The 10,599-nt window shown below is 35.3% G+C and overlaps 1 protein-coding gene across 1 annotated transcript in view; it reads right to left on the bottom strand.

The window, feature by feature from the left end:
* The window catches only part of RAPGEF6 (Rap guanine nucleotide exchange factor (GEF) 6), a 213,525-nt gene that overhangs the window by 20,500 nt on the left and 182,426 nt on the right, over positions 1-10,599 (bottom strand). Inside the window, exons 21-22 of the mRNA XM_012657631.1 lie at positions 7,617-7,740; positions 1,623-1,843 (exon numbers count right to left, since the gene is read on the bottom strand). Of these exons, the coding sequence (XP_012513085.1) occupies positions 1,623-1,843; positions 7,617-7,740 (345 nt within the window). The remainder of the gene's footprint in view (positions 1-1,622; positions 1,844-7,616; positions 7,741-10,599) is intronic.

Here is a 10,599-nt window from a genome sequence, read left to right as displayed (position 1 = left end):
TGATAATTCAAAGCAAGGTCAGAGGGTTTTAATAAATTAAATATGTATAAGGCTTCGAACTTTAAAGCATGAATACACATTAAAGGTTCTATATATGCTTTCAGTCTTTACCTTGGACATGTACCATTTTCACATGGCTGACACTATTCTTGATGTCTCATGTTGGTAAGAAATTTTGCCATATACCTTCTAATTCTATATACACATTATTTTTAATGGCCATCATTGCTTGCATTGATAAGGAAATAGTCATAATTAACTATGCTCTAGCATTGTAATATCCGAGTGGTTTTTCACTGTAATACATATTGCAAGATCTTTATACAAGCACATTTTTTGGGTGCACTGTCTCATTAGAATACAATCCCAAACTGGACACCTCAGAGGTTGCTGTGAGGAGTAAATGGCAACGTTTATAAAGTGCTTAGGCCTGGTTGCTGACATGTAGAAAGCTCTAAATAATTGTTAGCTTTTATTATTTTTTTCCCCAAATTTAATAGGTTTGATGTAAAAAAATCACAGAGATAAAATGTACTCCCAACTCTTGCCAAAGTTTTACGTTTGTGAAAACAGAGACCTGAGATACAGAGAACCTTGCCCAAAGGGTAATAAATGAGACTCAAACTCCGCCTGTATCCTTTCGTAGCTATTCTTTCTTCACACTCCAATTCCTTTCCTATGGGTAGAAGTATTCAAGATACTCTGTTTCAATTACAGCATTTACTGAATGGTTCCTTACTCTGTATGTTAAAATTTACCGTCATGTCTGAATTTTTCAAAATCAGTATTTGGTTCTATTTCCACTTTCTCTTTTCTATTATGTTGACATAATTTTTCTCTTACTATGTAAATACCACATCATTAATCCATTTTAGGGTCAATCCATGATGACTATCATTTCTGTCAATCAGGAACTCAGAAATAGAATTTTATTACCATTTTTACAGGCATAACATTCAGTGTATAATTTAACATAAGACCAATCATTTTTTTTTATTGGTTACAACAGTGTATATATTTCACCATCTTTGATTTCTGCTCTTACAAGTCCTTGATACAAAGACATAGGCTTCTGCTGCTTGTACTTATTTAAAAAAAAAATAAGTATTCGGAATAGGATCTTTTTCAACATACTTTCTACAGATTAACAGTATTAGACTGTGTCTGATTGTTCTGGTTTTACCTTACTACTGGCACCTATAAGCCTATTATCTCTAGTGTTTTAATCAAATTTCTTATATTTTCTAGTTAGTAAATGATATTATCTGTGAAATAAAAAAAGGTAAAAATTCCACTTACATTTATTCTTCATTTAGGGATGAACATAAAAATGTTCACAACCAGAAAGTTCCTCTACAATGTTCCAATTTTTACATGGAAAAAAAGCTTTATAAAACTTCTAAAAGAACTATTTATCCCTGTATTTTTTGCATAGGGTAAACCAACAGGAATGGATGGAACTCAGTACCTAATTAATAAGATCACATGATGCTTGCGGTATGCCAGTAATTTTTTGTGAATGAAAGTTAATAATTTTCTTGGGACTCCAGCGTAATTCTAGAAAAACAAGTTGCTATTCTGTTGTGCTCTGTGGTGTCACGTAAACGAAAACGTGTACTCACGGGTCCCATATGCGGGCTCCCACTGCAATGACATCACCTGGAACTTCTCTTCGTCTGTCTCTACGTCCAGACTGGAAAGATACTGTTTTACTTTCCTTGCCATTTGGGCATCTTCATACAGCTTCTTTGCATTGAGCAGAGAGCTGCGCCGCGCCCTTTTTTTGTGAGCACCTCCCTGAACATCCAGCATGTTGGAATTCGTGCTGCCTTGACTCAGTGACCTGTGAGAAGATGGAGATCACAGTAAGGAGCTATAAAGATGAGAACTAAGCATGGCAGATTGAAGATTAAAAGATTTTTTTCTGTTAATGCTATTGCATGCTTATGTAAATGAGTTAAAAGATGAAGAGCATTAATGCAAAGTAATCTGGTACACATAGTGATGTTCTGAATTAAGATCAAGATTTCATAAAGTACAGAATTAAAAAGAATGAGACAACAATTCCCCCTGAGTGACATATTCCATCAGACCTGTGTTTGTGACTATGCGACTCGTGGCATAACTGTGGCAAGAAAAAGGATTCCTCCGGCCCTGGAGGGCATCTACACTCTGAAGATATGGCCAGAGCCTGGGTCAGGACAAGTCCACCCTCAGTCAGATCTCTGCACCAGGGTTCTTCAGCAGTGAAGTTTCTAGAGTAGCTCTGCTTGTCTGTGCTGCTTTGCACATGCCATTGCCATCACCATTCCTGTCTACAGCAGGCCCACTCTGAGCATGTTGACCAATTTTACCAGTAACCATATTCTGGTCAAAATTCAAAGAGATCAATAAGATACTAGCTGAAAATTAACAGCATTTATATTCAACTCAATATAGTCAGAAATCAGATATGCAGTAAAAACCTACTCAATGCTTCCACTGAATGGTTAGGCAATATTTGGGTGTTAGAACTGATGATCTGGGATCTGGGCTCTTACTTTTGTAAAGCCTCTAAATGGGATGGAATCGCAGGCCGGGGCAGAAATAACTAATTCAAATAAGCTACACCTTCACTCAACTCTACTCTTCTTGGCAAACCTCCTACAATGACTACTTCTAGAATCAATGGAAAACAGCAATTGTAATCATATTTGTTCTTTCTAACGAGAGTAGCAAAGACAGGTTCTTAGATGATTTTTATTTTGAAGGCAGTAGCCATTCCAATATATTAATAAGGTTATCTATGGATTTTCTACATTAGCATGTTTTAAAAAAATATTCTAAATACATAGACCATAGTGCTCGCATGCCAGTTTAAAACAGACACTAAAATCCATTGTAAATTAAGTGAGACATAGTTGAAAAAGTGTTATATATATTTTTTTTTTTTCACATTTTCAGATCTTTGAAATAAGAGCATGTCTTACACTTGATGGCAACTTTCAATTGCTATTGGTCAGGCAGAAACTGTGACATGACTGTCATTAATTACACATGCAGAAACCTCAAAACTTGCAGAATGACTTTGAAGAAAATCCAGTGACTTTAATGAACTACCCTTTTAACCAACCTCCAGGGACCAAATGATTCCAAGAAGGAAGTGAATCTGACAAGTTCAACAACATTCTCAAAGCAGGTGATGAAAGGAAGCTAGCTCTAATTATTTGCAAAGCCAGCCTAGCGCCCAGCACCAGTAGTAGCTTTTAGTTCTTTTACGACTTGCTTTAAGAAATGCTGCCTTACCAATACACTGAATGGCACAGACAGCAGTACTGTGTGTGTGGGGGGGAAAAACCCAGAAACCAATGACTCTAACAATGATTCAGAAGATTCTTATTTTGAATATGAAGAAATTTTAGAGAGACCTAAACCAATTTACTTTAGTTATATGTTCCTTTTCATGTATGCACAAGGGTGTTACGTGATAAAAATCCATTAAGTCTGTAAGAGCACTTTCAATAAGCATAAAGTAAAATTTCTCAGTGCTAACAAGACACTGCAGTGATTTTTCTTAGTGGTACATAAAATAATGGTGCACCCAACAACTGATGTCTTGAATTCAAAGAAATGCAGTAAAATTAAGTCCCAACATTTAGGAGAACATTTTAATACAAATATTTAATGATTTTATCTTAGCTGATATCCAAAAAAGGGGGAACAGTAGGTATTACGAATCTGGGAGAGATACAAAATCCTAATAAATGAAAACATTGTGATAGATGACAGTAAAATATTTTCGAAACTTCTTCCAAAACAGGAAATATCCTAATATAAATGAAAATACCTAATGTTTGCAAGCATCATACAATGCAACCCTACAGCTGAATAAAGAGTGAATGTGTTAACATAAGTCATTCAATCACTTCAAATACCCACTAAGATATATTGTCCAAGTATTCTTCTTTCGAATAGTTATGCCAGGTATTAATTTCTATTTTCAGTGAGAAGAACCGGAAAAGACCAAGACATAAATGTACGACATAGAAGAAAATACATGAGAAACACACAGAGAAGGGAGGAATAAAGTAGAAGGAAAGTCAAGTTCACCAAGCTTAACAAAAAACAAGACCACAAATGAGACAAGACTGAAGTAAAGGAGGTGGCTCACAGCAAAATTCTTCCTATATGTAATGAAAGCGTCTAACTTCATGGTTCACTACATTCTTAAAATAACAAAATTCTTCTTATGCAATCCTTTCATCCACAAAAGCCATCTTTTTCACCTAAAAATGAAAGGACTGGGTAGATGATTTATAAGATCCTTGACATTCCACGATTCTTAACAGACATCCAGTTATGCAGAAGCAGAGACCTAAATCTACTTTAACAACAAATGGTGGCAGTTTCTGATTCTATCACAATTTTAAAAAGAGATAAGGGCATTTTTAATCAAAGCTGGTAAAAAATTTAAAATAAAAGTCAAACAGTGCTGAAAGTCTCATGGCATTAGTTGACCAGAGGAATTAAAATCCTTTTCTAGTTCAACTGCAAACTTTATAAACAGACTTCTCATCCATTTTCATACATTTAGATAATATGTTGACTTTTATAAAATGGGGCATTTCAATAAAATAGTGTAGACTCTAGAGTCAGACTACCTAGGTTTAGATTCACCATTAATGAGCTGTAAGACTCCGGGCAACTCTACCTTACCCATCTGTACCACGGGAGTAACAGTATCTACTCACAGGGTGGTAGGAGAATTAAATAAGATAATTCATTTAGAGACTCAGAACAGCACATAGCAAGCACAAAACATATATTCACTGTCATCATCATCATCATCATCTGACCTTGCTAAATTAAAATCTAAAAAGGACTTACAGAATGTCAATAATGGAAAAGTGGGGGGGGAAAAAAAAAAGCTAGTTCTATCACTACTTTCACCTTGTTAGCAAAAGGCATTTATTTGTCAGGAATGCAGGTTGACAGGGTTAATAGAATGCATGCTATTTATGTGCGTGCTTAATGAAAAGGATGCAGTATATGTTAAGAGTTGCACAACCTCCATTCCAGTTGCATTCATCTCTACACTTACCCCAGACTCCGCCACCTCTTCTTCCTGTAAGCAAGAGCCACAAACATTGAAGCATGTATTTGAATAGGAAAGCACAGAAAAGAGACAACAGTTGAGAGTCAGAGAAACTATGCAGACAGAAAAGAACAGAAAAATTTTACTAGAAAAAAATTGTAGCTTAACAGTAAAATGACTTTAATGGAATGCAGGAGGCTCAGATATGTTATGGTATGTACTGAAGGTGAAAAAAAATCTTGAAATATTTTTTTAAAAATATGCTTTAAACCAATTGTATTTTTAATACCAAATTTCATATAGAAGCTTATGTTAATAAGTTTAAGGAAAAACATTTACTTATTATAAATTTTTAATTCAGAGTTGTTAGGGGAAAAAAACCTTAAAGGAATAGAATTTGAGTCACTTATTTAAATGATAGGATGAAATAACAAGGAACATAAAGATGTCTACTTCATTTTTAAGTGCAGAAATTTCTCTGACAATGTGTTTTACGAGAAACTCTGACCAGCAAATTCAACTGAAAATGTATGTAAAAATGTATCATTAAGATCTTTACAATACAGCATATCTTTACACTACTGTATGACTAAATAAAGATTCCATTTTTCAGTCAACAAATTGATTACTGTTAAAACAAGAGGGGTTACTTTATCCACACAGGATAATTACACACCACCAGATGGACAATTATTTGCTTAAAGAAAGATACGACATTTCATGATTGGCTGACAAAACGAATTCAGGAAAAATTCAACCCCATCTATACATAAATGTTTATTGTCCCTCATATTTTATTCTACTCAACCCAGGCTACTCCCAAGAAAACAGTCAGGTTTATAAACTTCTTCATCACTTTTTCTCTTTTGCTCATTTCTGAAGTATGGCTAGTACTCAGTTTATTATCAACTGGTCTAGCAGGGTTACAAATTCATTATGTCTTCAGGGACCAGGAAATTAACACCTATAAGTAAATGGAGGTCCATGTAAGACAACAGGGAGTGGCAAGGCCACTGCACAAGAACATGAAACAAAAACAAAAACAAACAAACCCTCCTCCAGGTTTGCTGTGGTCCCTGGTCCTTACTGCTTCCTGCTTCCACGTTATTGTGCAATGACACCCTCACCAAGTGCCGTGATGCTCAAGGGCAGAGGAGGGTGGGTTGGGAAGAGGAGACTGAGCACAGCCCTTTCTCCATACTGTGAGGATCTCTCAACTAGCGTAACCATCAGATATCAACTAGTTATAAAAAACAAAGACTCCCGAACATCAATTTAAACAAAATAAAAACAAAAACCAATCTTCATACACACTAGGTTCTATTTGGTTACAAACTCCAGCTCTGGTTTTCGAAGTACCAAGTGTTTTTGTTTTCTTATCAGAGTATATGTTTTTAAACCATAGAAACCGTGTCTGTGTCTGCCAATTATTTCATTTTTAATGCCCTTATGTACTAAAGCTAAAAAAAATTAAAACCAACGTCAATTTACACCCTGAAAATTATAAAAATTCTGGGAAAAGCTTAACAACATACTTTCTATAAATTTTACATAACTTGAAAAAGCCTTTGTTATTACATTAAAAATGAACTTTAAAAAGCATTCTTAGGGCTGGGCACAGTGGCTCATGCCTGTAGTCCTAGCACTCTGGGAGCCCGAGGTGGGAGAACTCTGCTTGAGGCCAGGAGTTTGAGACCATTCTGAGCAACAGCAAGACGCCATCTCTACAAAAAATAGAAAAATTAGCCCGGCACAGTGGTGTGCACTTGTGGTCCCAGCTGCTTGGGGGCTGAGGCAGGAAGATTGCTGGAGCACAGGAGTTTGAGGCTGCTGTGAGTTATGCTGACTCCACTGCACTCGACCCGGGTTAACAGAGCAACAAGACTCTGTCTCAAAAAGAAAAAAATAGCATTCTTAGATCAGGTTACTATAAATACAATGATATGATATTTTCCATTTTTAATAAAGATGAAGCATGATTAAATTTATACTTTCTAAATTCTGTTTATTTGTATGTAATAACTTTCAAGCAAATAAATAGCAGTATTATAACTTGAGAAAAAGGAATATGTTTTAGAGGAATAAAGTATGAATTAGATAGAAATAGAACTCTACAAATATTCAGTAAAAGACATATGAAGACTAATACTTTACAAATTGGGTTAGAAACCAGATGAAAGCATTTGTCCTCTGGGATAATTTCAGTAAATATCAGCAATTTTCTTCTATCTGTTTGCTAATATTTTAAAGAACAATAACAATACAGAACTATCCATATACTCTAAAAATGCAGATAGAAACTAGGGTTCAAATCTTAGCAAGTTATATAAAAAAGACTGCTCTGAGTTTCAGTTTCTTTATATGTAAAAGGAAGACTAACACTACCTACCTGGTAAATGATTACCTAAAACTGACATGGGTAAAGCACTTAGTATAGCATACAATGGTAGATGATCAATAAATGGTAAGTATTATGATGATAATTATGTCATCCTCAACATCACTCTGTAAATTAGGACTTTTACATGTGTCAATGCCATACCTCTGTCGGAACATCATAGCCGGGTCCATGTTGGCAGAAGTCATTCGAACAACTTGGCGTATTTCCTTGGCAATCATTCTTAGCTTCTCAAAGTTTACTAAACCATCTACTTTGGAGTCATTTCCTATAGAATAAAAGTAAATTTTTAACTTTCAAAATTAAATTACCTATATAAAAGTAGAAGTCAAGCTATAATTCTTGAGGGGCACAAATAAGAACCTTCTTTATCAAAATGCCACTTTTATTTTTAAGAATTGATATTCCTATAGATGGCTCAACCCTGGTCCCGGGGAATGAGCCACTAGGAGAAATTGTATTTCATAAGGAGTAATGATTATGAATATAGGAAAGTGATGAACTGTGCGTGGCTTCTAAGACCAATTTCATTATTTTATAGGCTCACATACAAAATATGCAGCTCCCCACATCTAACTCTCTGGATGCTCAGCCCACTACCAGGTAGCTACCTATATTTGCTCTTTTGGGCAACAAGGGTATAGCACCTGAAAACTTAGGCTCTAGACAGAGTTCACAAGGTCACCTCTGGGCTTAATTAACCCAGCCTGCAGCAAGTTTTCTTGGGTTTATAATACCTCAAAAATTGTTAAATGAATTGTCATCATTTAAGAAGTGGCAAATATCCCATGAATATAAGAATTTCTGACTTTTCTTAAAGAATAAAAGGGATGTGAGATGGAGGATTAAGTAATACTGGGTCTGTTTTCCTAAAAGGTGATAATTAGTTAAAACCATGAGGTCCCTCTGCGGAAGCCCAAGGCCCTGAAGCCAAGACTGAGCACCATATGGGTCTCGAAACACGAGGTGAACAGCACCTATACACTGGACCCATGAATTGTTCAGGGTCTCAACTTGAGTGTGAAACAAACTAATCATCAAAAATACCCTCAAGTCACAAAAACATGTTTTGAGGGAGCATGTCAGAAAAATATAGTTGAAGCCTAAACAACATTTCTTTATGAAAAAAGAGTGATAATGAAAGAAAAGGCAGTAAGTCTAGGTAATTGGAACCCTTCTGTTGAGAACACTTAGAAAAGTTAGACAAAAATAGAAAAAAAAAAGTTTAAAGACATCAGAAAGCTAACAAGGCAGTGAAGATCTGAGAGAAGAATACAGAGAAGCAGATTTAGTATTTCCCCAGTGCTTGCCCCTAGCTAGGTGTATCTGCTGATTTTAGAAAAAGGGGATTAAAAGATGAAAAGTAGAGTAGAGACATTCTGTTTTTTGAGGTGAAAGAAAAGTAACTTATGTCCAAGTACATCTCTAATGCTTTGGGCTGGAACTCCGAAGGTTACATCCTGGGACTAAGGATGAACTAAATGTAGACTGGGATAAAAGTCTGATGTTAAATTATGTCAAAATTTAAAAATGGATTAAAGTAATTTTGCGTTGCTAGCACCCCTAGCTACCCGTCAGAAGCAAGCTTAAATCCTCTCTGAAGGAAGAGAACATCATTTGAAACCTCATATTATTTCTGTAATTTTTTACACACAGCATCCATTACTGTGTCAAAAATACCCAGGCACATCAAGAAAAAAGATAACAAGATTTAAATACAAGAGAAGACAACAGAAACAGACCCACAGGGAATCCAGATTATAGAGTGATCAGAGACGGACTTTAAAATAACTATGTTGAATATGTTCAAAGATATAAAAAATGACACTGAGAACCTTGGCAAAAAACATGAAACTAAAAGAATTAAAGAAATTGTAAAACTGCAAAAATACAATAACTGGAATTAGGAACTCAGTGATGGATTTAACAGAAGTTTAGACAGAGTTGAAGAGAGAATTAATAAAATGGACAACAGTGTGGCAGGAAATATCCTGAATGAAGCGTGGCAGGACAGCAAGACAAAACTACAGAAAAGAGTGTGTGAGAAAATAAAGGCACAGGATCAGGTCTAACAGAGGTGAACTGAATCCCTAAAGGAGAGAACAGAAGAGGGTAAATGTATTTGAAGACATAATCACCGATAATTTTCCAAAATTGATGGAAAATAGCAAACCATAGGTTTCAAGGTGTTCTAAAAACACAAGTCAGAATTAAAACAAAGAAACAAAAACCAAAACCCCACACTTACACACATCAAGCAAAAGTAGAGAAAAACAGAGATAAAGAAAAACCAAAATCCTAACAGTAGCTATCAAACAAAGACAGATTACAGTCAAAAATTAACAACCAAATTAAACTGAGAGGCGACTTCTCGACATTAACAAGAGGAACCAAGACAACACCATGTTCTTTCAAAGAGCTGAAAGAAGGTACCTGCCAAGCAAAAATATGCCTCTTAAAATGAAGGGCATTTTCAGATAAACAAAAATTAAGAGATATGCATCACCAGCACACTTGTGCTTAAGAGATTACTAAAAAAGCCAAAAAAAACCTCCTACCAAACCCTATGGAGGCTTTAAAATGCACGAAGGAATATAAAACAATAACCACAACAACAAAAGTAAATATACAGGTAAAGTTAAATAAATACTGAGAAACAGCTTAATAATATCTTATGGGATTTAAAGGAACAGTAACTGCATAAAAATTGTAAATGGAATTTAAGCGGTCTAATTTCCTTGCATTGCCTGACATACAAGAAAGAAGTAATGAATATTAAACTAATTAATATTAACACCTATACATGATATGACATCTAATGTAACACTAGAAAAATGATAAAATAGTGCATAGTTACCGAGAGAGTAGGAAAAATACCCCAAAATTAACTCAGGTAGATTGTAGACAAACCATATGATAAAAATAATAATTAAATCAGGCTTTTAAACCTAGTAACTTCTGTGATGAAAAAAAGAGTCAAAAGGCATACAATTATTATTTGCCAATTAAAAACTGGAGTCAAAAAGGAAGTCATGGCCGGGCGCGGTGGCTCACGCCTGTAATCCTAGCACTCTGGGAGGCCGAGGCGGGTGGATCGCTCAAGGTCAGGAGTTCGAGACAAGCCTGA

Source organism: Propithecus coquereli, unplaced genomic scaffold (assembly GCF_000956105.1).
Source record: "Propithecus coquereli isolate 6110/MARCELLA unplaced genomic scaffold, Pcoq_1.0 Scaffold553, whole genome shotgun sequence".
Taxonomy (NCBI): Eukaryota; Metazoa; Chordata; class Mammalia; order Primates; family Indriidae; genus Propithecus; species Propithecus coquereli.
The sequence above is the reverse complement of the archived record's forward strand: the minus strand, read 5'-3'. Positions and strand labels throughout refer to the sequence as shown.